Source organism: Bufo bufo, chromosome 3 (assembly GCF_905171765.1).
Source record: "Bufo bufo chromosome 3, aBufBuf1.1, whole genome shotgun sequence".
Classification (NCBI taxonomy): Eukaryota; Metazoa; Chordata; class Amphibia; order Anura; family Bufonidae; genus Bufo; species Bufo bufo.
Genome location: NC_053391.1, coordinates 351,327,699 through 351,354,213, shown reverse-complemented (window position 1 = coordinate 351,354,213; position 26,515 = coordinate 351,327,699). Strand labels below are relative to the sequence as shown.

The 26,515-nt window shown below is 43.4% G+C and overlaps 1 protein-coding gene and 1 long non-coding RNA gene across 2 annotated transcripts in view; one reads left to right on the top strand and one right to left on the bottom strand.

The window, feature by feature from the left end:
• The window catches only part of MACO1 (macoilin 1), an 86,856-nt gene extending 67,292 nt beyond the window's left edge, over positions 1 to 19,564 (top strand). The window contains exons 7-11 of the mRNA XM_040424464.1: positions 12,308 to 12,466; positions 12,551 to 12,733; positions 12,839 to 12,959; positions 16,643 to 16,817; positions 18,466 to 19,564. Of these exons, the coding sequence (XP_040280398.1) occupies positions 12,308 to 12,466; positions 12,551 to 12,733; positions 12,839 to 12,959; positions 16,643 to 16,817; positions 18,466 to 18,668 (841 nt within the window). The 3' untranslated portion in view covers positions 18,669 to 19,564. The remainder of the gene's footprint in view (positions 1 to 12,307; positions 12,467 to 12,550; positions 12,734 to 12,838; positions 12,960 to 16,642; positions 16,818 to 18,465) is intronic.
• Positions 458 to 19,693, bottom strand: LOC120995336. The gene is made up of 3 exons (XR_005777574.1): positions 19,559 to 19,693; positions 15,249 to 15,251; positions 458 to 469 (listed from the first exon to the last, which is right to left on the bottom strand). It is a non-coding gene; the product is annotated as an uncharacterized LOC120995336 (long non-coding RNA).
• Between the last annotated feature and the right edge of the window lie 6,822 nt (positions 19,694 to 26,515).

Here is a 26,515-nt window from a genome sequence, read left to right as displayed (position 1 = left end):
TTATCTCACTGTGATTTCGTAGTAAAGAGATCACAGAGAGGCACGGAGCATTATCAGTCATGTTAATGCTCCGTGCTTCTGCAGTCTGCATCGGGTCTTGGCTGTCATTCATGGAGCGGATGTCACGCACGGCATCCGCTCGTGTGAAACAGCCCTAAGAATTTTTCCAACAAGGTACAACACGCTGCAAGGGTATGTTAAAAATGTCCCCAGAGCTAGACAACCCCTTTTAAAGGGCTTGTGTCCTGTCATACATTAGTGGCATATCGCTATGATATCCCACCAATGTCAGATAGGTGCGGCTCCCACCTCTGGGACCTGTTCCGGTCTCCAGAACAGGCCTCCAAAGTGACAGATCCACACTGTGCATCTGTGCTGCTTTCCCTATAGAAGTGAATGGAGGTTGGCCGCACATGCACAGTGCCCTCTTATTCTTTTTGAGGGTTCCATTCAGAGGTGGGACCTGCACCTATGTGACATTGGTGGCATATCGCTAGGATATGCCACTAATGTATGAGATGAGACAACCCCTTTAAGGGATGCAACACAGAGCTCTTTGTGGCAGTTTTTTTTTTTACCTAAAGCAAGAAGTGGATCCAGCAAGAATGAGAAGTATAAGGCCCCTTTCACACGGGCGAGTACTTCGCGCGGATGCGATGCGTGAGTTGAACGCATTGCACCCGCACTGAATACCGACCCATTCATTTCTATGGGGCTGTTCACATGATTTTCACTTGTGCGTTGCGTGAAAATCGCAGCATGCTCTATATTCTGCGTTTTTCACGCAACGCAGGCCCCATAGAAGTGAATGGGGTTGCGTGAAAATCGCAAGCATCCGCAAGCAAGTGCGGATGCGGTGCGATTTTCACGCATGGTTGCTAGGAGACTATCGGGATGGAGACCTGATCATTATTATTTTCCCTTATAACATGGTTATAAGGGAAAATAATAGCATTCTGAATACAGAATGCATAGTAAAATAGTGATGGAGGGGTCAATTTTTATTTATTTAACTCACCTTAGTCCACTTGATCGCGATGCCCGGCATCTCCTTCTGTCTCCTTTACTGAACAGGACCTGTGGTGAGCATTAATTATAGGTCAAGGACCAGTGGTGATGTCACTCCGGTCATCACATGATCTTTTACCATGGTGATGGATCATGTGATGACCGGAGTGACATCACCACAGGTCCTTGACCTGTAATGAATGCTCACCACAGGTCCTGTTCAGTAAAGGAGACAGAAGGAGATGCTGGGCATAGCGATCAAGTGGACTAAGGTGAGTTAAATTTATTTTTATTTTTTTAACCCCTCCAGCGATGTTTTACTAAGCATTCTGTATTCAGAATGTATTATTTCCCCTTATAACATAGTTATAAGGGAAAATAATAGCAATCTACAGAACACCTAACCCAAGCCCGAACTTCTGTGAAGAAGTTCGGGTTTGGATACCAAACATGTGCGATTTTTCTCACGCGAGTGCAAAACGCATTACAATGTTTTGCACTCGCGCGGAAAAATCGCGGGTGTTCCCGTAACGCACCCGCACATTTTCCCGCAACGCCCGTGTGAAAGAGGCCTTAGTCCTTCCTTTATGTTTCCCATTTCCTTCCAACCTACTTCTGGCTTTGGCTCAAAAACTGCCACAAAAAGCTCTGTCACAATGCCTTTAAGAGGTTGTCCAGCAAGTATTTATATGGAAAAAAAAGTCACACACCGTCACCCATCAACAATCTCTTGCCGCTCATGTTCCGATGCTCTATGGTTCCCCATCGGTCTTCGTAGTCTCCATTATCATACAGGAAAACTCACTCATTTAATCACGGCTGCTGTGGTGATCCACCTTGGCCACTGATTGGCTGAATGGTCATTTCCTGTGCCACAAGAGGGACCAGGAAGTATAATTTGCAGCCACGTGGATGCGGACAGCACGTGGCTGATATCTGTGTGCTATCCGCATTTTTTAAAGCCCCATAGAAATGACTGGGTCTGTGTGTGATCCCAAAAAAAGTGGATTGGAAGCGGACCCAAAATACAGTCATGAGCATGAGGGGCTGGTGGTGGGCCAAAGCCAGAAGCAGACACTTCTCCTTGCCATTTTTGTAGTGCTCTTTAAATGTAAAGCTGCTCTGTGATTAGTTGCGGTGGGCAACAAGTCAAGGATTTCTTTAGGACTGATGAATCTGCCCCATAGCTCCTTTTATAATAAGGGAGCAGTGGTCAGGGCAGAATGAGTCTGACATGTTCCCTGCTTCACAGTGCTTTCCTCTGGTATGTCCCCCAGTCATCTGTGACTTGTAGAATTACTCCATTGTGTTTGGAGAAAACGTACTGTATGTCTTCTGAGAGTCAGATTTCTTGCAAATCAAACTTAAATTGGCCGTGACACAGAACACATCTTGTTCCTAACAGCCCTATACCATTTTCTTACAACTGTGCTCACATTAGGTGTGCCCGCAGGCCAGTGACATCATGTTCATTGGTCATGTGCCCTGAGCGCTGCTCAGCCCCATTGAAAGGCATGGGGCTGAGCTGTGCCCAGGCCAGTGAAATAGTCATGACCTCACCGGACAGCGAGAAGGCCACGGCGCTACTGCGAGTGCCACTGCCTTGTCAAACAGCTGATCATAGGATAGATAGTAAGAAAATGGTATAGAACCCCTTTAACTGACATTCAATACATCTATTTTTCTGTGCATGTGGAGTGTATTTTTTATTTTTTTTTCTTACAGTAAACCAGATGAAAGGGTTTAATGTAAAAAACTGGCCTGTGCCTCACATGGATCTAGAGATCTCACCATTCATTGCTCTGCTAGATTTATTTCAAGCTAGCAGCTTAGGGGGTGTGTCCTTTCTACTGCAGCTCTCTTCCTATCTCAGCTCAGGGGCACGTCCTTTCTGTTGCAGCGTAATGCCTATCGGAACTTAGGGAGTGTGTCCTTTTTGCTGCAGTTATCTTCCGGCAGCTGTCACAGCTTCTAACCGTAGATAGGGCTGGTGGCAGTTGAAGGATGGAACGGACCATGCCTGACCAAGTGGACAGATAAATAGGCAAAAGACCAAACAGCAGGTGGCGCTATACAGAAGGATTTAATTGAGCAACTTGGCGGTTATAGTATTTTTTATTTATTTTTTACATGCAATTACAAAAGGATTCAGATCCAGGTGCTGGTTTGAAAAATGCTGGATATTTTTCATGGGACAACCCGTTTTAAATGGAGTAATAGAATAATGAGCGAGCACTCATACACTTGGCAACCAGATTGACATGTGCAGAAAATATTTATTAAATCCCCATAAAATACAAGTAATAAAATTTATAAGAACAATGTAGCAATAATATACAACATTACAGTCACATATATTGTGGTAGATATGATCGACACTATATTCATATGACTCAATAGTGTCGATAAATTCAATAATATATATCACACCAAGAAACTTCAAGTATATGCTGTTATTTGGGAAAGAGGGGGTATTATCTTCTAGAGCTCTATCCCAATTTGGGAAACTGAATGTCACTGAAAATGTTGTAGGTGTATTCACTGGGAGCGCAATATGTTCATAAAGTGTCCACAGGAATCCTGATAATGTGAAAAGTCTCTTATAGCATATCCTTTTAAGGTCGATATGAGCTTTGGATTGAAGAAAACTTTAAATTGATGTTTGGCTTACCGTCTAGCGTCTGCTGTCTCCCTATTGCTTCAATGGAGCTTTAAATATTTGCCGGCTTATTCAGTCGCTCCATACAGCAAGCTGGTTTAAATTTCGCAGGAGTTGCCACTCTGTTCCGCAATTTCCTTTGGTGCAGCTTTCGACGATAAGAATAGTTAATCCTTTACTGTAGAAATTTTCTTCTGTATGGCCATACAGTATTATCGGAGGCTTTTCAGTGCAGGTACACCACTTGTTTCACCATACGCGTTACGGGTAGATTCACTCTCCCTTCCTCAGTGGAGGCAGAGCAGGCAGACACTTGACCACTGAGGAAGGGAGAGTGAATCTACCCGTAACGCGTATGGTGAAACAAGTGGTGTACCTGCATTGAAAAGCCTCCGATAATACTGTATGGCCATACAGAAGAAAATCTCTACAGTAAATGGATTAACTATTCTTATCGTCGAAAGCTGCACCAAAGGAAATTGCGGAACAGAGGGGCAACTCCCGCGATCTTTGGAACTCCCGCGAAATTTAAACCAGCTTGCTGTATGGAGCGACTGAATAAGCCGGCAAATATTTAAAGCTCCATTGAAGCAATAGGGAGACAGCAGACGCTAGACGGTAAGCCAAACATCGATTTAAAGTTTTCTTCAATTCAAAGCTCATATCGACCTTAAAAGGATATGCTATAAGGGACTTTTCACATTATCAGGATTCCTGTGGACACTTTATGAACATATTGCGCTCCCAGTGAATACACCTACAACATTTTCAGTGACATTCAGTTTCCCAAATTGGGATAGAGCTCTAGAAGATAATACCCCCTCTTTCCCAAATAACAGCATATACTTGAAGTTTCTTGGTGTGATATATATTATTGAATTTATCGACACTATTGAGTCATATGAATATAGTGTCGATCATATCTACCACAATATATGTGACTGTAATGTTGTATATTATTGCTACATTGTTCTTATAAATTTTATTACTTGTATTTTATGGGGATTTAATAAATATTTTCTGCACATGTCAATCTGGTTGCCAAGTGTATGAGTGCTCGCTCATTACTCTATTACTACATTTGCCTTTTAAGAGAGGGTGGGGTGATTCCCTCTATATGAGCTTGCAGCACCATACCTTAACTACTTGCTAGTGAGCCACCACAACCTACCACCCGTTTTAAATGGAGCAAACCATTTTGGCAGAGCTGCTGTTTGCTCAAACTATAGACAGGCAAAGGGAGAGTGTTGTGAGCATGGTATGTGACTTGTGCAAAGATTCTTCAGTGGGTCCGTGATCCGCAGGATGCAGCCATAGACAGGACATGTGTCCAGACCCAGAAGCCTTTCATAAGTTCTTTAACTGTTAGTGAACAATACATCAGGTTTATGTCAAGTATTTCCAGTGTTGGCCCGTCTTTTTCAGGACTTCCGCCCTAGATGCCGGATATCTGCTTCTGGGCCAAACCCTAATGCCTATCCATTCTTTCTTAAAGGGGTTCTGCACTTTGTTTAAACTGATGATCTGTCCTCTGGATAGATCATCAGTATCTGATCGGTGGGGGTCTGACACCCGGGACCCCCGCCGATCAGCTGTTTGAGAAGGTAGCGGCACTCCAGGAGCGCCGCGGCCTTCTCACTGTTTACCGCAGGCCCAGTGACATCACGACTAGTATCCACTTGCCTGGGCGGGGCTAAACTGCATTCAAGTGAACAGAGCTTAGCCCCTCCCAGGCCAGTGATACTAGTCGTGACGTCACTGGGCCTGCTGTAAACAGCGAGAAGGACGCGGCTCTCCTGGTGCGCCTCTGCCTTCTCAAACAGCTGATCGGCGGGGGTCCCAGGTGTCGGACCACTGCCGATCAGATGCTGATTATCTATCCAGAGGACAGATCATCAGTTTAAACAAAGTGCAGAACCCCTTTTAATCACAGTTTGGCATTTATCATAATTTCTGTGTTTTTGTTACATAGTTTCTTACACTCCAGTCACATTCAGAGCTGGAGTGTAAGACTCGATGTAACGGCACAATGGTGCCTGCAGCTGTGGATGTGACAGGAGCATAAGATGTGACTTAACAGCCTGCAGCTCTGGATGGGACTGGAGTCGTGACTGCCTTTTATTTTTTTGGGTGTGTGTTATGTTCAGCTTTGCGGTTTCTGTAATATTAGTACAATCAGTGTTTCTATGTGGCCGAACACGCTTATTAGTGTTGAGCAAATCGAGCTTCGGATCCTAGATCCGAAGTCTATTAGTTCAAAACTTTGTTTGACTGCTGTACGGAGATTCACCTCTGTACAGCATTCAAATGTATGGGCAAAGGCAAATTCGTTAGCACCGAAGTCTTGTGGGACTTCTGTGAATAACTTCGGTATTAGATTTTTCAACTTTAAAACCATTTTAAAACATGTCTCCACAGTCTGCTTCGCTACAGAGGTACCGACCTGTACCAAAGCCAACTTAGGATCCATGTTTAAATCGATGGCCGAAGTTATTCACTGAAGTCACGCAAGACCTCGGTGAGGACACTGTTCGCCTCACCAGGGCCCGTACATTTTAATGCTGTACGGAGTCCTATCTCCATACAGTATTAAAACGAAGTTTGGAGAGAATTGACTATTTGCTCAACACTAATGCTGATTATACATTATACAGAGATCAGTGGCACTACATTTGTGCCACTTGTCTCTCTGGACATCTCAGCTGCTGTGATTATTATGTAGCTGTTACATATAAGGGCTGTTTCACATGGTCATTTGCAGTCAGGAAATCACGTTCTGCGTGTGAGCGTGATCCTCTGTTCTGGACACTGCTCCTCTTGCAGGAGCGCCCGGCATTATACTGATTTATAATGCTATGTGCCTCTGCATGACCTTCCTTCTACAGAATCCGTGACTGCTTTGTCAGTATGATCCTGTAGAAATAAGGTCATGCAGAGAGGCACCGCATTATAAATCCGTGTAATGCCCTGCGTTCCTGTAAGACGACCAGTGTCCAGAGTGTGATTTCCGGACTGCGCACGCTCTTCTGAAAGAGCCCTAAGGAGCATGGTTTATAATAATGTGACCACAGCAGGAACCCTGTAGTTCTGACAGCCTGTTATATAGGGTTCCATGTACAGGTGAAACTCGAAAAATTTGAATGTCGTGCAAAAGTCCATTTATTTCAGTAATGCAAATTAAAAGGAATTGCATTAATGCAGCTTAAAATTAGAATTTTGGGAAAAGGTTCAATATTCTAGGCTCAAAGTGTCACACTCTCTAGTCAGCTAATTAATCCATACCCCCTGAGCTAAGGGTACCTGAGATTGTGACTTTGGGGTTTCATAAGCTGTAAGCCATAATCATCCAAATTATACCAAATAAAGGCTCGAAATATCTCACTTTGCATGTAATGAGTCTATCTGATATATTAGTTTCACCTTTTAAGTTGCATTACTGAAATACAGTTGCAAGAAAAAGTATGTGAACCCTTTGGAATGATATGGATTTCTGCACAAATTGGTTATAAAATGTGATCTGATCTTCATCTAAGTCACAGCAATAGACAATCAGTCTACTTAAAGGGAATCGGTCACCTGCTTTTACCATTTTAAGCTGTCACCATCGCCATGTTCACTAAAGTACCTTATTTCCAGCAGTCGTCGTCTTACTTTATTTCGTTTTGTCCTTTTGATAAAAAAAGCCCTTTTATGATATGCTAATGAAGCTCCAAGGTGCCCAGAGGGGCGTTTTTTTCCCCCTCTCCGGTGCCCAGTGATGCCCCCCTGCAGTGCCCAGCCCGCCTTAATTTGAATCCCAAGAACTCCTCCTGATCCTCAAATAACCTCCCACACCCCGGCAAACGGTTCCGCCCCCTCCCCACGTCATCGTCTACCTTCTAGAAATGCCCCGTCCTGAACTTTCTCCATTTATAGACAATTTGTCTTACCATGGACTGATGAACAGCAAGGCTTTTGGAGATACTTTTATAACCCTTTCCAGCTTTATGCAAGTCAATAATTCTTAATCGTAGGTCTTCTGAGAGCTCTTTTGTGCGAGGCATCATTCACATCAGGCAATGCTTCTTGGGAAAAGCAAACACAGAACTGGTGTGTGTGTGTTTGTTTTTTTTGTTTGTTTTTTTTATATTATAGGGCATGGCAGCTGTATCCAACATCTCCAATCTCTTCTCATCTCATTGATTGGACTCCAGTTGGCTGACACCTCACTCCAATTAGCTCTTGCAGATGTCATTAGTCTAGGGGTTCACATACTTTTTCCACCTGTACTGTGAATGTTTACATCGTATGATCAATAAAAACATGGTAACATTTCATTCTGTGTGTGTTATTAGTTTAAGCAGACTGTGATTGTCTATTGTTGTGACTTAGATGAAGATCAGATCACATTTTATGACCAATTTGTGCAGAAATCCATATCATTCCAAAGGGTTCACATACTTTTTCTTGCAACTGTAAATGAACTTTGCACAATATTCTAATTTTTCGAGTTTCACCTGTATATGTTTCTTTGCTGGACTTAGCAGGATGTAAAAGCATAAATGGGGACAAAAACATGTCAGGGAGAGGGCTTGCTTCAGCAGAATATTCCCAACAAGTTGGCCACACTTAGTTTGTACACAAAACAGCATGCGACAGAAGTCCTCCCCCTCCTCCCACAATCCCTGACTCACATGAAGTAGCATTAGGCCTCATGCACACGACCGTTGTGTGCACCCGTGGCCGTTGTGCCGTTTTCCGTTTTTTTTCGCGGACCCATTGACTTTCAATGGGTCCGTGGAAAAATCGGAAAATGCACCGTTTTGCAGCCGCATCCGTGATCCGTGTTTCCTGGCCGTGAAAAAAATATGACCTGTCCTATTTTTTTCACGGCCAACGGTTCACGGACCCATTCAAGTCAATGGGTCCGTGAAAGAACACGGATGCACACAAGATTGGCATCCGTGTCCGTGATCCGTGGCCGTAGTTTAGTTTTTATACAGACGGATCCGAAGATCCGTCTGCATAAAAGCTTTTTCAAAGCTGAGTTTTCACTTCGTGAAAACTCAGAACCGACAGTATATTCTAACACAGAAGCGTTCCCATGGTGATGGGGACGCTTCTAGTTAGAATACACTACAAACTGTGTACAAGACTGCCCCCTGCTGCCTGGCAGCACCCGATCTCTTACAGGGGGCCTTCATCAGCACAATTAACCCCTTCAGGTGCGGCACCTGAAAGGGTTAATTGTACTATCATATCCCCCTGTAAGAGATCAGGGCTGCCAGGCAGCAGGGGGCAGACCCTCCCCCCCCCTCCCCAGTTTGAATATCATTGGTGGCCAGTGCGGCCCCCCCCCCCCTCCCTCTATTGTAATAATTCGTTGGTGGCACAGTGTGCGCCCCCCCCCTTCCTCCCTCTATTGTAATAAATCGTTGGTGGCACAGTGTGCGCCCCCCATTGCCCCCCCCCTCTATAGCATTAACAACGTTGGTGGCCAGTGTGCAGCCTCCCATCTCCCCCCCCCTCCCCCCCATCATCATTGGTGGCAGCGGAGTTCCGATCGGAGTCCCAGTTTATTCGCTGGGGCTCCGATCGGTAACCATGGCAACCAGGACGCTACTACAGTCCTCGTTGCCATGGTTACTTAGCAATAGTACAATAGTAGAAGATTAATACTTACCTGCTGCTGCGATGTTCGTGTCCGGCCGGGAGCTCCACCTACTGGTAAGTGACAGTGACAGGTCTGTGCGGCGCATTGCTAAATGAACCGTCACTTACCAGTAGGAGGAGCTCCCGGCCGGACACGAACATCACAGCTCCCAGGTAAGTATGAATCTTGTACTATTGCTAGTAACCCGCTGCCACCAATGATCGGGGGGGGGGGGGGGGGGGGGCGCAAGATGGGTGGCCGCACACTGGCCACCAATGTTGAAAATGCTATAGAGGGAGGGGGGCCAATGATTGCCACCAACGATTTATTACAATAGAGGGAGGAAGGGGGGGGGGGGCGCACACCGTGCCACCAACGAATTATTACAATAGAGGGAGGAAGGGGGGGGGAGGCGGGGGGGGGGGCACACTGTGCCACCAACGAATTATTACAATAGAGGGAGGAAGGGGGGGGGCGCACACTGTGCCACCAACGATTTATTACAATGGAGGAAGGGGGGGGGGGCCGCACTGGCCACCAATGATATTCAAACTGGGGAGGGGGGGGGGGGGTCTGCCCCCTGCTGCCTGGCAGCCCTGATCTCTTACAGGGGGATATGATAGTACAATTAACCCCTTCAGGTGCGGCACCTGAGGGGTTAATTGTGCTGATCACGGCCCCCTGTAAGAGATCGGATGCTGCTAGGCAGCAGGGTGCAGTCATGTACACAGTTTGTAGTATATTCTAACTAGAAGCGTCCCCATCACCATGGGAACGCCTCTGTGTTAGAATATACTGTCGGAAATGAGGTTTCACGATCTAACTCATATCCGACAGTATATTCTAACATAGAGGCGTTCCCATGGTGATGGGGACGCTTCAAGTTAAAATATACCATCGGATTGGAGAAAACTCCGATCTGATGGTATAAAAGGGACTCCGGACTTTACATTGAAAGTCAATGGGGACGGATCCGTTTGAAATGGCACCATATTGTGTCAACGTCAAACGGATCCGTCCCCATTGACTTGCATTGTAATTCAGGACGGATCCGTTTGGCTCCGCACGGCCAGGCGGACACCAAAATGACTTTTTTTTCATGTCCGTGGATCCGCCAAAAATCAAGGAAGACCCACGGACGAAAAAACGGTCACGGATCACGGACCTACGGACCCTGTTTTTGCGGACCGTGAAAAAAAACGTTCGTGTGCATGAGGCCTTAGGAGGAAGATGGGAGTAAACCATGGACGCTTTCCAGACTTGTGTTTTTCTGGTTTTCATCTATGGAATGGACATAGGACGCAGCATGTGGAAGTAGAAATAGGTTATTATGCTAAGTTTTGTTGGTAATTTTTGTTTCTGCTTAGACTTTAGCTTCCTTTTAATTCATGGCAATGTCCCTAGGCAAGACTGTGAGTGAGCCCACTCTCTTGGATGAGAAGCAACAAATGAATGGTCCCGGGATGCTTTACTGTTGGCATGACACAGGAGTCATGGTAGTGTTCGCTTGTTCTTCTCCAGACAATAATTTTTTCAGATGTCCCAAACAGTGTGACGGGGGCTTCATCAGAAAAAATAACTGTACCCCTGTCCTCTGCAGTCTAATCCCTGTACTTCCTATAGGATGTTTTGCTTAGAGGGAAGTGGCTTCTTTGCTGCCCTTCTTGACACTAGGGGGCCATCCTCCAAAAGCCTTTGCCTCATTGTGTGCAGATGCACGGACACCTGCCTGCTGCCATTTCTGAGCAAGCACTGCACTGGCGGTGACCCGATCCCATAGCTGAAATCTCTTTAGGAGACAATTCTGTCACTTGCTGAACTTTCTTGGGTGTACTGAAGCTTTCTTCACAGCAGTTGAACCTCTCTCCTTGCAGTTCGTCATGATCCGATAAATGGTTGATTTAGGTGCAGTCTTACAAGCAGCAATGGTCTTGCCTGTAAAGCCCTTTTGATGCAATTTAATGATGATTGCATGTGTTTCCTTGGAGGGAAACATGTTTAACAGAAGAAGACAATGATTTCAAGCAGCCCCTCTCCTTTTTTAAATAGCAACCAGTCTGCTTTTCTTATTCAAACTGCATGACTGAGATATCAGCTGCCTTGTACTCATTAACATTTTCTCCTGAGCTAATGAGAAGATCACTGAAATATTAGCAGGGCAGAAATGCAGTGGAGTTTTTTTTCTGATTTAAGTTAATTTTCATGGCAAGAAATGTGTTTGCAATTATTTGCAATTCGTCTGATCACTCTTCATAACAATCTAGAGTTAATGCTTCTTCAAATAGCTGAACAGCCTATCTTGAGGACAGGCCATCAATATGAAAATCATGGAAACCCCCTTTAATGCATCATACTTAGAAGGTCTGTTCACCTTCAGATATCTGTTGACGTGTCAGAAGATGTCATCAGTGGGTGACTATGCCCTGCAGTGAATGGGAGATAAAGACTGCGCCTTCATTCTAGAGATCCTGGGGATGGCCACAGAACACAGACCTTGCTATCTCACGATATTTTCTAGGGTACAGTCACAAGGGGCAGATTTTCCACATGCAACAAAGTGCCCATGTGTTACTGCAGATTTACCACTGAATTGGGGCCTGGTGGGAACAGGGACCAATGTGAGTGATGACTGTCTCTGTACAGCATGGCTGAATATAGGTGTTTGGTCATAAATACTATATTGGATGAGGTATTGACTGATGATAGAACATGTAGACCTGAAGAATATTTAGACATGGGTGTTCTCATTTTATCTTTTGCTGTGTTCCCTTACAAATGCTTACTTGTTAAAGGGGCTGTCCAGGATTAGAGAAAATCTGGCTGCTTTTTTCCAAAAAAACACCACACCTGCAGCTCTGCCTCGATGACTCCAGTGGAGCCGAGGTGCATTACCAGACCCAACCCAAGGACAGGTGGTGGTGCTGTTTTTGGAAGTAAGGAGCCATGTTTTTCTAATCCCGGACAGCACCTTTTAAAGGAAAGGCTAACCATTTTCTGTGTTCTTCCAGGTTGGAACAGGATGTAAAGAAATTAAAAGCAGACCTGCAGGGCAGCAGACAAATTGAACAGGATCTCCGCAGTCAGATCAATGTACTAACAAGCACGGAGCGGGGAATTCGAAATGAAATAGGGCAGCTCAGGCAGGAAAATGAGCTGCTGCAAAACAAGTGAGTGTTGTCACCAGGGAAATACGCAGCTAACAGGATTGTTCTATTCTCCATTCCAATGAAATGTCTCCTGTCGTCACTCAGATTACATAATGCTGTTCAGATGAAGCAGAAGGACAAGCAGACGATCAGTCAGCTGGAGAAGAAGCTAAAAGCAGAGCAAGAAGCTCGAGCATTTGTAGAGAAGCAGCTCATGGAGGAGAAGAAGAGGAAGAAATTAGAAGAAGCCACAGCAGCAAGAGCAGTCGCGTTTGCAGCAGCTAACAGGTATGTGTGTAAAATATAACTAGCATGATGGATCTCATACTTTTCTCAATACTGACCTTGTCCTTTTTTTTTTTTTTTTTTTTTTTTTTTTTCCTTTTGGAACAGAGGTGAATGTACAGAAACATTAAGAAGTCGAATTCGAGATCTTGAGAGTGAATGTAAAAAGTTATCAATAGACCTGAAACTAAAAGAAGACCAGATAAGGGAACTGGAGTTAAAAGTTCAGGTATGGTGTCTCCTGGTGCTTCGGCTAGAGAAAAAGCTAGTGGTAAATTTGACTTAGCTCGTTCTGGTTGGTCAAATGACACAGCTGAGGATCAAAAGGGAGGTTATAACTCAGACATAGACCAGCAAGAAGATTTCCTTCACTACAGTTTACATCATGTACCTTTCTAACAGGTCAGAGTATAATATTTTTGTGGGAGTGCTTCTTTAACCCCTTCCCGACAGCGCCGTACTATTACGACCTGCTGATCGGGCGTGTGCAGGAGTTGCGCCCGCCCGATCAGCTACAGGGGACCGGATGTTCCCGTGAGCCAGACCCCTGCTGTATGCGCCGGCATCGTTCAGCTCTCACCGCAACATAGAAGGGGGGTCCCCTCGCTGCTGTGTCGGGGACCAGATGGGTGAGAAGGCAGCCCGATGCTTGCAGAGGCTGCCCAATGCCTTGCATGGCATCAGGACCTGCTTTAAAAGGGTGCCCAGGAGATCCAGCCTCAGGCTGGGTCTCCTAGGCAATCTGTTAGTGTATTACTCTGTGTAATACAATACAGGCAATGCATTACAATACAGATGTATTGTAATGCATTGCAGAGGGGATCAGACCTCCAAAAGTTAGTCAGAAATAGAGTAAAAAACTGTTTTTAATTGAAAAAAAGTTTCAAGTAAAAAAAGAAAAAAAGGCCCTTTTCCCCTGATTTTATAATAAAAAAAATTGAAAAACAAAAGAAAAAACACACATTTGGTATCGCCGCTTCCGTAACGACCGGCTCTATAAATATCACATGATCCCACCCCCGTCCGATAAACTCCATAAAAAAATAAAAACTGTGTTAAAAAAAGCCATTTTTCACCTTACATCACAAAACGTGCAACACCAAGCGATCAAAAAGGTGTTTGTCCGACAATACCAATAAAGTGTCGCCTCATCCCGCAAAAAATGAGCCCCTAAAAGAAAATCGCTAAAAAAAAATATAAACTATAGCTCTCAGAACATGAGACACTAAAACATCATTTTTTTTTTTCAAATATGCTATTGTGTTAAAGAGAAATAAATAAAAAAAAGTATACATATTGGGTATCGCCGTGTCCGTAACAACCAGCTCTATAAAAATATCACATATCTAAACCCTCAAGTGAACACTGTAAAAAATAAAAACTGTATAAAAAAACAACATTTTGTCACCTTACATCACAAAAATTGCAACACCAAGCGTTCAAAAAGGCGTATGCCCCCAAAAATAGTACCGATCAAACAGTCACCTCATTCCGTAAAAAAGGAGACCCTACCTAAGACAATCGGTCAAAAAATAAAAAAGCTATTGAAATTTCATTTCCATTTTCTTTTAATTCTGTTTTGAGTAGCTTGAGTGGTGTAGTTTCTACAATGGGGTCATTTATAGGGGTATCCACTATGTAGGCCCCACAAAGTGACTTCAGACCTGAACTGGTCCTTTAAAAAGTGGGTTTTGGAAATTTTCTTAAACATTTTAAGAATTGCTTCTAAACTTCTAAGCCTTCTAACGTCCTAAAAAAATAAAATGACATTTCCAAAATGATGCCAACATAAAGTAGACATGTGGGGAATGTTAAGTAATAAATATTTTATGAGGTATCACTTTCTGTTTTATAAGCGGAGAAATCGAAATTTTGAAAATTTTGAATTTAAAAAAAGATTTGTAAAATTTTTATATATTTTCATAAATAAAGGTGAAAAATATTGACTCAAATTTATGACTATCATGAAGTACAATGTATCACGAGGAACCAATCTCAGAATGGCCTGGATAATAAGGTGTTACAAAGTTATTACCACATAAAGTGACACATGTCGGATTTGCAAAAAGTGGCCTGGCAGGAAGGTGAAAACTGGCCCGGGGTAGAAGGGGTTAAGTGAGCAGTAGAACATCCAGCGGTTCCTCACTTAAAGGGGTTCTCGAAGATTAGTAAAATAAAATTGCTAAAAATACCTAAATATTTATTCTAAACGCTTTCCCAAATAGCCTTCATTTATAATGGCTTGCTTTCTCTAGAGGGAAAGCTTCAGGGGTAATAAAATGGCCGCTGCTCTAGTAGACAACACAATAACACAGCAGGATGGGAGTCTTCAAAGCTTCAGTGCAGTTGGCTTAATAGCTTTCTCAGCCCTCCTTACTACTCTTGATGTCATAAATTCAGATGTTACATACTGCTGATAAGATATCAGCTGTGTGTGGTAATGGAGGGAAGTGACAGTACAGAGAGGAGGATGGTGGGGGTTGTGGCTAGTGAGCAGCAGCACATCCCCACAGCAGACTGCCTCATCCGTCCTCTGTACTTTCATATCGCCCCCTTACCACACACAGTTGATATCAGCTATATGTGAACTTTGAAGACTCCCATCCTGCTGTGTTATTGTGTTGTCTACAAGAGCAGCGGCCATTTTATTACCCCTGATGCTTTCCCCCTAGAGAAAGCAAGCCATTATAAATGATGAAGGCTATTTGGGAAACTGTTTAGAATAAAGTAATATTTGGGTATTTTCTGTCATTTTATTGCATTAATTCCCAGAGAACCCCTTTTAATATCCTTTTCTCTTTTTAATCCTATTGTCTCGTACTGCAGTCACATTTGGGAGAAATATGTATAGGTTTCTTGTATATAGGTCTTGGGGAATCCTTTTCCGTTCTTCCTCCTTATGACACATTGAAAAGTTGTGCAGATTCCTAATGTTTGTTTCAGTTCATCATAGTATCCTACATGTTTGCTTGCAGTGAATGGAAACATTCATAGTCGATCAGGGGCAACTTTTCTTAGATCAGTTCTACATCATTCAATGGTTAAATGCACCTTAGATCTTCTCAGAACAAAATCAAAGCTGGTTTATCTAACATCTGTATAATGCGTATGGCCACCATTACCCTGTGTCATTTGTCATCGGCTAAATATCTAGCCCCTTTGTGAATGATGTCTTCCTCTTCTGTAGGTTTACTACTCAATTAAATGGGTTTTCCAGGAAAAGATAATGATGGCTTATCCTCAGGGTAGGTCATCATGATCACATCAGCAGGAGTCCAAGTCCCATCACCCCCGCCGATCAGCTGTTTCAGGGAGCTGCTGTGCTCACCGGAGCTATGGTGAAGGATGCAGGCTCCCGGCAGCTTTCCAAGGACAGCGCCATACATTGTATAGATGCAGTGCTTGTTATTGCAGCTCAGTTCCATTCACTTCAATGGGGCTGAGCTGCAACTAAGCCATGTGACCAATATAAGAATAGGCTGCGGTAGTCAAGGCCTCTTCTAACAGCTGATCACTGGGGGTCCTGAGTGTTGCTACCCCCCCAGATCTGATACTGATGACCTATCTTCTATCTTGAGGATAAGTCATACATTTCTTTTCCTGGATAACCCCTTTAAGAACCCTTTCTTGAGGTCTAAATCTCCTTTCCTCTACATAGATAATGAATATCCCCTGGTCATTTGACTGGAAGGCCTTAAATCTTCCTCTAAATAGTTTTCGTAAGACCAGAGGGGCACTTAGCTGATAGAAGCACTTTCCATGATGTGCTATTCACTATACGGTCATCACTGTAGGTACATCTGGGCGCTTATGTCTCCGTATTATTATGTGGTGTTACTCTTGTATGTCATACAGTGACTTTTATTAGAATGTATCAAACGTTTTTAACCTTCGCTGTATTATCTGTTTCAGGAGCTCCGCAAGTACAAAGAAAATGAAAAAGATACAGAGGTGTTAATGTCTGCACTTTCAGCCATGCAGGATAAAACACAGCACTTAGAAAATAGCCTCAGTGCAGAAACCAGAATCAAGTTGGATTTGTTCTCTGCACTAGGTGATGCAAAAAGACAGCTGGAGATTGTCCAAGGTAACTGGCATATCGCAACCGCTGGGGTTGAAATGTCTGAATTACGGCTTTTTTTGCCGGCAATATTCATGTAGAGTGTGAAATTTTGTGCAGCAATTGTCTACCAGAGAATATTTAAGGTTCTTAGATTTGTGTGTCAGCACTTACATGTCAGCTTCTCCTATTAGAATTGTCCTCTTTTGGATAGTGCCTTTTTGTTTTAACCCTTTGCCTGGCAATCAGTTTGAGAAAGCACAGCAGTGCTAACAGAGGGAGTAATACATTTTCCCTAATGGTGATAAACCAGGGTCTGGCTAGAAGGAAAGGCCTATATTACTCCAACAGATTACCTGACAGATTTTCTGAGCAATCATTGGTCAGATGGCCGTTCACACACACAGATCTTTTCTTATACACACCAACTATTGATCTGATTGGACAGCCAAAGACTTGTAATCAGACATTGGCCACAATGCAAAAGAGGTTGTTTTTTTTTGTTAGTTTTTTTCTGTTTCACTCTGGCCCTCTGTACAGGGAAGTACTGTCTGCTGTTCTACTTCTGTTGGCTGAAAGGGAGACTAACAATATGTTTGTTATATGTCAGGCATGGCCAACCTGCGGCTCTCCAGCTGTCGTAAAACTACAACTCCCACCATGCCCACCCAACAGTAGGCATGCTGGGAGTTGTAGATTTGCAACAGCTGGAGAGCCTCAGGTTGGCCATTCCTGGTGTATTCTGTTTGAGCTTTTCTGATCCATACACCAAACATTTTCACTGGAATGCAGTGTGAACGTAGCCTTATTTAGGCAGCACTTTTTTTTTTTTTAAACATATTGTACACTAAGGATGGATTCACATGTCTGTGGGCCAGCCGTGTAATCTATCCACTTTACTCGAATGTGTGACAGCCCGAATGCAGGTTTAACTGACATGAACTCAGCATCATAGATCAAGGCCTATTTTTTGCAAATTTTAGAACAAATGCACCAGATCTGCCGATCCAATCTGCTTTGATGCTCAGTTCTCTAGCCTCTGAAGGTAGCAGGAAGACTTCCGATTAGAACTTCCCTATTGTGTGGTGAGAAGAAGTTTTAAGGTCGTAAAGGCCCTTTACACGGGCTGAGAATCCGTCAAATAATAGCTACAGAGCTAGAGATGCTCCTTAGCGATTTATCTGACGGTGTAAAGGTGCCGCCGAATACTCGTTCATCAGGTAATCCCATCTTTCAGGCGGTCACCTAAGTTGTTGTTTGCCGGCAGCAGGTTGTGGTGTCTAAATACGCTTTGCTGCCAACAAACAATGATTCTGTATGGGGACGATCATACTGTGGAGAAGATTGCGGCATGTCAATGCAGTGGTCTTTCACTGCTAAATTGTTCAGTGTAAAAGGGCCTTCAAAGCAAAACAATTGTTGTAATGATGCGGCCCTTTTGTCCCCTAATCAGATGGTATAGAAAAGCCAAGAGTAGATACAAAAGAGAACCACGAAATACCCTTTTATACATTTACTATTTTTATAATCCAGCTCAGCCTCATGGTCGTCTTCTCACTGCCAACAGAGGGCTGGTAGGGTGTCATCGAAGTTTGACTTGGCAGTGGTGTCCATATCACTGTATATAGGTCTGTAACAGCCTGTTTTTTGTTTTTTTTTCTCTTCACCCGTGCAGGACAATCTCTTCAGAAAGATCAAGAAATCAAAGACCTCAAACAGAAGATTGCAGAAGTAATGGCTGTGATGCCCAGCATTGCATACACTGCAGGGACAAGTACCCTAAGCCCAGTTTCCCCACACTACTCTTCCAAGTTCGTGGAGACTAGCTCATCTGGGTTGGACCCCAATGCATCAGTTTACCAGCCACTGAAGAAATGAATGCCAGCTGCCATCAGCCCACCCAATCCCCCCTCCCTCCCCCACAAATTTTGTCTGACTGGAGTCAACATGCAAAAGCATCTGTTGCAATTAAAGATGGAATTGTATTACAAGAACTGTATTTGTGTTAACTTAAAATGAAAAAAAAAAAAAAAAAAAAGCTGACGGCACCATGTTGCAATAGGATGAGCGCAGTGTTTTATTTCCATTTGGTCTTTTTTTTAAATAAACCTCACAGAATTTTGCAGTTCATCCTTTAGCAAATCCATCTGTGATTCACTTGAGTTTAACCATTGAATGGCATTTCTTATTGTGCATAATCTGTAATTCATGTCCTATTGGTCATCGATTGAATTTTCAAACAACATAATCTAGGCTTCGAGGAATAGCTCACGAGATGGAGGGCTCGATCGAAAACTGTAGTTAAAATGCAAAGAACCATTGTAACTGACACAAACCTGTTTTAAAGGTTTCTGAGATGAACAGTACATAGTCCCCATTCCCCCTCGGAGACCATCATGAATTGATTTTTATCTGTGCATTCTGCTAAAGAATCAATATACAGTCTAGGGAATACAAAGCAACCATAACTGTGTCTTCATTGCATTTCAGTGGTAAATCCAGACTGCATGATTACTATAGGGATGTCATTGACAAAAGTACTGCCCATTAAGTGTGGTACATTTGAAAACCTCCATGTTTTTGCTCCTATAATTTTTATGTTAAGGGGTTGTCCAGGATTTTGCTATTGATGGACGATCATCCGGGTAGGACGCTCTGTACCCCAGCAGTCAGCTGTCTTGTAGCTTCAGCTCTGGAACCACACAATTCTGTCTACTGTGTATAGTGGACGTAGCTGGTACCTGCAGAACTGCTTCCATTCACTTCACAGTTACCAGCACTGTCCACTGCACAATTGGCATAGCTGTGTAGTTCTGACACCAGAGCTTCAACCGATCACCAGAGGTACACCTTAGATATGTGGGAGAATATGGCCAACTTCTTGCCCATAGCCATCAAGAGTCCACACTTCATTTTCTCTGTGTATAACTGGTGCTGTGGTTGCTATGGACAGCAAGAACACTTTGTCTCAGAAGATTTTGGTACATGAGGACCAGTGAGTATTTTGTTCCCATTGCCTTGCTTGTACGTAACACAAGTGATGTAGTTTCACTTAAAAAACTTAAAGGGATTCTGTCATGACATTTTAGGCCTATAACCTAAACATATGGCCAGGTCCGTCCAAATAGCATGAATCCGAAACTGTACTTATTAAATGTGCCTGTGGCTCCATTGGCACATAAAACAGGTTTTTATAACCTGTCATTCACCTACCTAAGGTGCCCAAGGGGCGACGTCCCCTTGGGCACCTTAGGTAGGTGAATGACAGGTTATAAAAACCTGTTTTATGTGCTAATAGAGCCACAGGCACATTTAAGAAGTACAGTTTCGGATTCATGCTATTTGGACGGACCTGGCCATATGTTTAGGTTATAGGCCTAAAATGTCATGACCGAATCCCTTTAAGTCACTAAAATGTATTTTTGCGGAGCTGATTCTCTAAAAGAAAGCCTGACTGAAAGTATGAGTCCTGGTTCTTACTATGCAATAACTATTCCATGCTGGTCTAAACAGTTTTCAGGGTTCACAGTTGCCATTTTATCTTTATTAAAATACAGTATTGTCCTCTTAGACTATTTAAAACACTATTTCTAGAAATTCTGGATTTTTATCCAGTCAAAAGCCTATGAAACAGTTAGTCATACAAATTAAAAATCAAATTGATCAATTTTAATAAAGGCATCTTTTTTTCCTACGATGTCTATTTTAGTAACTTCTTGCATTCTGGAGCATTTTTTCTTATGACTGTGTTGTGCCATTCCTTTATTATTCGTGCTAGAACCTGTCAGGTAGGTGCAGGTCCCCCCCCCCCTCCCCCCGAAAGTGAAGGAGAGCGCTGTGTGCTCTCCATTCATTTCATTTCTATTTTCAGAAGTCCCATAAAATAGAATGGAGGGCACACTGGGCAAGCGTGGCCACCGCTCCATTCATTTCTATAAGACTGCCAGAGATGGCTGAGCTAGTGCTTGGCTATTTTCGATGGTCCCATAGAAATGAGTGAAGGGCTGCGGATGCTCTGTTCTCACTCTGGGGGTCCCTATCCACATCCTAGCAATATACAACAAATGTCAAAGGTTAGACACCCCCTTTTAAGGTCCAAAGGGGTTTAATAGTAACATTGGCAGCACTATTTGAATAGTGACTACGCAAAAACATACCTCTAACTGGTAAACCCCTCTGGACCTTAATTGCAAACTGCTAGCAATTTCTTCTTAACTTTTTGCATGAATAATAAATGAATGACCCATCATGGAGTCGTAAGAATAGATGCTCCAGAATTGGTATTACATGGGGAATGCAAGTAGTTACCAAAACAGACATCTCAGGAGAGGGGACTGGTCATCTTTAGGTGATCCTGTACATGCAGTTCTACCTGTGAGGAGCATGTGTACTGAGCAGATCTGTAGTTTTGTAGGACAAGATTTAGTCTAATTTGTATTTTATTTAAATCCCTGCTCTTTGGGCCTAGGAGTCCAGTGGGTGGTCCAGTGGTGATTCCAGCTATCTTTGTATGCATACTTGTGATTAACAGCCTTTCCTGTATAGGACCGCCCGCTGGACTCCTCAGCCCAGAATAAGCAGAGGTTTAAATTAATGAAATAAGTTATACTGCATCTTTTCCCACAAAACTATGTGTAGCTAATCATGGTCTAAAACAGGCATGCTCAACCTGCGGCCCTCCAGCTGTTGCAAAACTACAACTCTCAGCATGCCCAAACAGCCTGCAGCTATCAGCCTACAGCAGGGCATTGTGGGAGTTGTAGTTTTACAACAGCTGGAGGGCCGCAGGTTGAGCATGCCTGGTCTAAAACAATTGTACTGCATTTTCAATTTGACAGTTCATGGTATTACTTAGTGCTTGCATATGGTTTGTCTCCCCTGCCCCTAGCAGCATTTTCTTTTCTGTAATTACCGTTTGGGTATCGTGACCCAAAGTTGTCAAAAAGGGAATATTACTTTCAATATATTACATGCTGGTCATGAAATTATCCAACTCCCTATAAGCACTGCGTTTCTTGACAGTTTTGTTTTTTGCTACCTTGCAGTTTATTTGAAAATCCAGCATGCCCCGGGTGTAGCTTTTTTCAAACTTTTTCCCAATAGTCTTTTCTATAGAGAAAAAGGCCGAAACAAAGTGTGACTAATACCACCCCAAACATGCTTGTAAAAAAACTTTCTTAAATGTCCAAGTTTTAAGTAGTTGCAACTAGAGGTGTATATAGGAATTTTATTTTACTGAACAAGACCATAAGAAGCTGAAAAATAATCTATTCCAGTTTCCATTGTCTTTTATATAGTTAATACAGCTCCATAATACAAAGCGGCATGGGTCATGAAATGTGTTTTTGCCAAAAAGTGAGAAGTTTGTCTTTTTTTGTTTGTTTGTTTTTTTATTGACCATTACATTTCACAGTGACTGCACACATAGAAAAGGCAGAGCATTTGACCCTGGTGGCTCTCGTGGGCACTGACGCAGAAAGTTCATAAGTCCATTTTGGTAATTGTTGAGGGACAAATTGCAAAAAAAATATTTACCTGCACTTTATCCACACTCAAATATGCTTATTAACATGAAAACAAGGTGAAAATTTTCTTTATACCTGCCATGGACCAAAAACCTAACTACTGTTGGCTTAGTCTTGGTGTGAAGGGGAACGAGATGGTGATGTTCTTGTCAAGTAGACCTGTGAAGTAGTTTTTGGTGTTTCTAGTGGAATGGGTCTCGTTCAGTGCCTTGAGAATAGACTGTTATGGTACAAAATGATTAGGTTCTGGGATTTATTTTTCTTCCTTATTCTGAATACTAACATGCCATAGACCCCATGCTATAGATGAGGTGCTCACCATTGCAAACATAGTGGCTAGGTTTTAGCCCATGCAATAAAATCCTTTGTGTTTTTAAGGCATGTTCATCCATCCACCACAATCCTATAGAAGGAAACGTGCCCTAGAAAAAATTCTAAAATTATGGAAATTTTTTCAGTCTAGAACCTAAATTATGCATACAATAAAATATATGGATCGGATTTTTGTCCTCTGTATATTGTGCAGATATTAGTGTCACAAAGCTGTATAGTTGACAAGGAGGGAAGATTTCATATCAACCATTTAAGTGCCAAGATTTTTTTTATTTGTGAAGAGACTTTTATGTGACATAGTAGTCCAGTAATTTGGTTAAGTGTGATAAAGTTCAAAAAATGTAATCCCTTTCTCCAATTACTAGTTTGAATGACAGTATATCTGATTCTGCTTGGCCTTCTGTATGGACACTGGGGTCCTCATTTCAGAATAAAGTAGAATAAGCAAATCCACATGATAGTATTAATTCCGTAATTTAATTCTCTTCTAGTTTTAGCAGGATGTGTATGTTGCAATGATTTTGCATTTTAAACCATCTTGTATTGCTGTTCAACATTGAAGTGTTACACGGATATGTCTCATAGTTTTCTCCAGCTTTGTGCAGAACATGGAAACTCATTCACTGACTTTTGTGTTGAAAGTTCCTCTACCATTTGCTGCCTTTATGGCGATTTTTGTTAATTACTTGGTCTTGGCTGCAATTCAGCTTTTTTCTGTGGGGTTTACAAATGAATAAACATTTTCTTGCAGATACAATGAATTTTGTGATTTTATTACACACCAGTTTAGACCAATTTTGTGTTTTAAATAATTGTTGACCTGCAAACCCAAGGCTTCTTTTACACAGCCTTATGTATTTTGGCTTGCAAGCAACCGAATTGTGCACAGTATTGTGGCTTGTCAGTGAAGTTTTGTTCCATTTATTCAGTGTTTCTCTGAAATCTATGCTTTTGGAGGAGACCATTATACGAAATTTAGGGCATCTGATGGAACATGTTACATAGATTAATTCATACTGGATTACAGGCATATAAGCATTTGCATAGTCCTATGGACGAACATTGGCTATATATTAAGGAGTAAAATGAAACTGTAAACAGACTCTAAATATGCGAGTGTACAAGAGGTCTAAACAATAGTCTTGTATGTAATGCAGCTCCTGTGGGCCTGTTGAATGGATTTGGCTGGGGACTATTCCTCAAGGTGAACCCCTTGTTTTCAGCATTTCACTAATGTACGTGGGATCTGTATTTCACTGCAGGGGCCTCCAAAATGCTACCTCGAGAAGTAGTCTCTGTTTAGAGGCTGCTGACCCAGGAATGTCGAGACGCTTGTGCATGGCACCAAGGGGACAGGCAGAAGTGTCTAGGGATATGCCAAGTTTCGGGAAATGCAGAGTTTGTGCAATACAGTAGTCGGGTAATAAGTCGGGGCAGGCAGCAGAGGGTCTATACAATAGCACACCTTCACAGGAGTAGGCAAGCTAGGGACCTATAGTTCAGGCACCTTCCCATAGGGAAAGTCACCCAGTGTACCCCAGGGAACACTGCCATTGGATTAGCCCCTGTGCTTTCTGGCTCTAAGAGTGCATGCCCCCTAATGTAGCGGGTGAGTACAGTGGCCATTCCCACCGGGAGAAGGAGATGCAGACTGCCAAGCGCTCTCTTCAGAACCAAATCCATTCCAGTCCAGCAAATAGAAAGCTTTCTTCCTAACCTTCTTGACCTCCAAGCAGGATGCTTTTTGCCTAGAACTCCTCTTCAGGACCAACTGGAGTTTGAGCAGTGACTGGAGTAGCTGTTGAGCACAAGCATTGTAAGGTGTGAGAAAAAAGGAATTGGGAATATGCATAGAAGGTGTACAGAGTAACTTATAGCTAAAGGATTGGTCTGTTTCACAATCTCAAAAACTGAGGAGCAAACTTGTAGGAAGCAACTCTCAAGGAGAATAGCCAGCAGCTGGTAACTCAGAGGAAGTTGGAACAGGAAGTGTAATCCTCAAATGTTGCCCATGCACAATTTAGAATGAGTGGTTATAAGGTAATTTGGCCCATGAAACCAAAGGTACCCAGTTATCCTGGCAGAAAGAGATGCATCGACGCAGCTAATTCTCCAATACTTGGTAAATGTCTTCTACCTGCCCATTGGATTGAAGGTGATAGGCTGATGAGAAATCCAACATGACATTCACCAATCTACAAAGGGACTCCCAGAAACTTAAGGCAAACTATGCAGAAGGAAAATATGCTTGATAATAGGTTGGCAAGTTGAACATCAGCAGCGAGAAAATGAGCCATTGTCACAGTGTGGTTCACTGTGACAGTTGTGACCGTGTAGGCTGGCTGCATGCCCTCTCGCATACTGGCTGCAGGCCGTCTCCTGCATATGCTGGTTGCTTGGGGCTGCGTGCTGGCTGCGGTGTCTTGTGTGAACTGTTGCCTGTGAATGTGTGTACTCCCCGTGTCTGAATCTGTGCAGTTCTTGTCACTGTTGCCGTGTAGACTGACTGCAGGCTCTCTCTCATACTGGCTGCAGGCTGACACCTGTGTATGCTGGTTGCTTGGGGCTGCGTGCTGGCTGCAGTTTTGTATGTGAACTGTGGCCTGTGTTTGTGTCTTCGATGTCCATATCTCTTTTGTTCCTGTCATCGGTACCGTGCAGGCTGGCTGCATGCGCTTTGTGTACTGGCTGTGGGTGTTCCCATGTATTCTGGTTCTGTGATGCGTGTTGGCTGCAGCCTTGTGTGTGAACATGGCCTGAGTATGGATGCATTTCTGTTAGTATCACAGTGCGGTTCTGTCACTCTCTCTCGTGTAGACTGGCTGCCTGTAACCTCGTACTGGCTACAGTTACCCTGTGTATGCTGGTTACCGTTTTGGGCGTGCTGGCTGCAGCATTCTGTGTCTAGTGTGAGCTGTAACTTGAGATTGTATATTCTTTTGGTTCTTGTTACTCCTGGTTCTAGTGGGGTTAGCATTGCCTGAGCTGTTTCTGTGTGTGTTTTTCATTTTGCGGCTATTTCTACCTGTGAGCTGTGGGGCTTGGGGTTAGTCTGTCTTGTGCCTTACTGGGTGTAGTCCCTTGCTGCTGACCCAGGGATGGGGGGTTTACCATCTGCACCTCTGTGTGCTGTCGCCTGGTAAAGCCTTGGTGTTGATGTTATTCCCTTGTCTGATCTTCTGTACCTGTTCTGTGTTGATGTTGTTGTTCTTGTCCATGCATTGCCTGATCTTCTGTACCTGTTCTGTCTGGGTCCACTTTGTTCCATGTTAAGCCTAGCAGTGCTCTAACTGCGTCTGATCCAGTCTGTTCCATGTCTGTCCTGCAGTGCCTTACTGCATCTGTTCCTGTGTTGTCCTGACTTCGTGAGAGGGCTCCTAGGTTCTCCGGAGGGAGGATCTGTAGTCTGTGTGTAGCTCTGCCTGAGACCGCCATGCTTCATTCCACTTTGTGTCCAGGCACCTGCTTCTGTGCTGGTTCCCGTTTGTCTTTTTGTCTGATCCGTGTCCTGTGTTTGCTTGGATTCCAGTTCTTTGTAGGTAGCGGCCAAGTGTACCGGGACCTTCCTGGAGTTGCGACCAGTGAGCCCTTGGCCCAGCTCTGTGAAGAACTCTGCTCACTGGCTCTTCGCCCTCCTGGGTTTTTCCTCTGGTCTGCCGGTGCACTTGGTTCTGTGGTAGTGCTACCACTATTGCCTAATCTGCATATGTTAGTCATGTTCACTTATTACATGTGTAATAAAGTATTCTGTTGGTCCCTGGTCTGTTATCTACCTTTTTCCTGTTTGCAAGACGTCCCGCAGGTCTGCCTAGGCCCCCGTTACGCCATTTTGGAGAAACGGTAGTCTGGCGCAAGCAAAGGGAGATG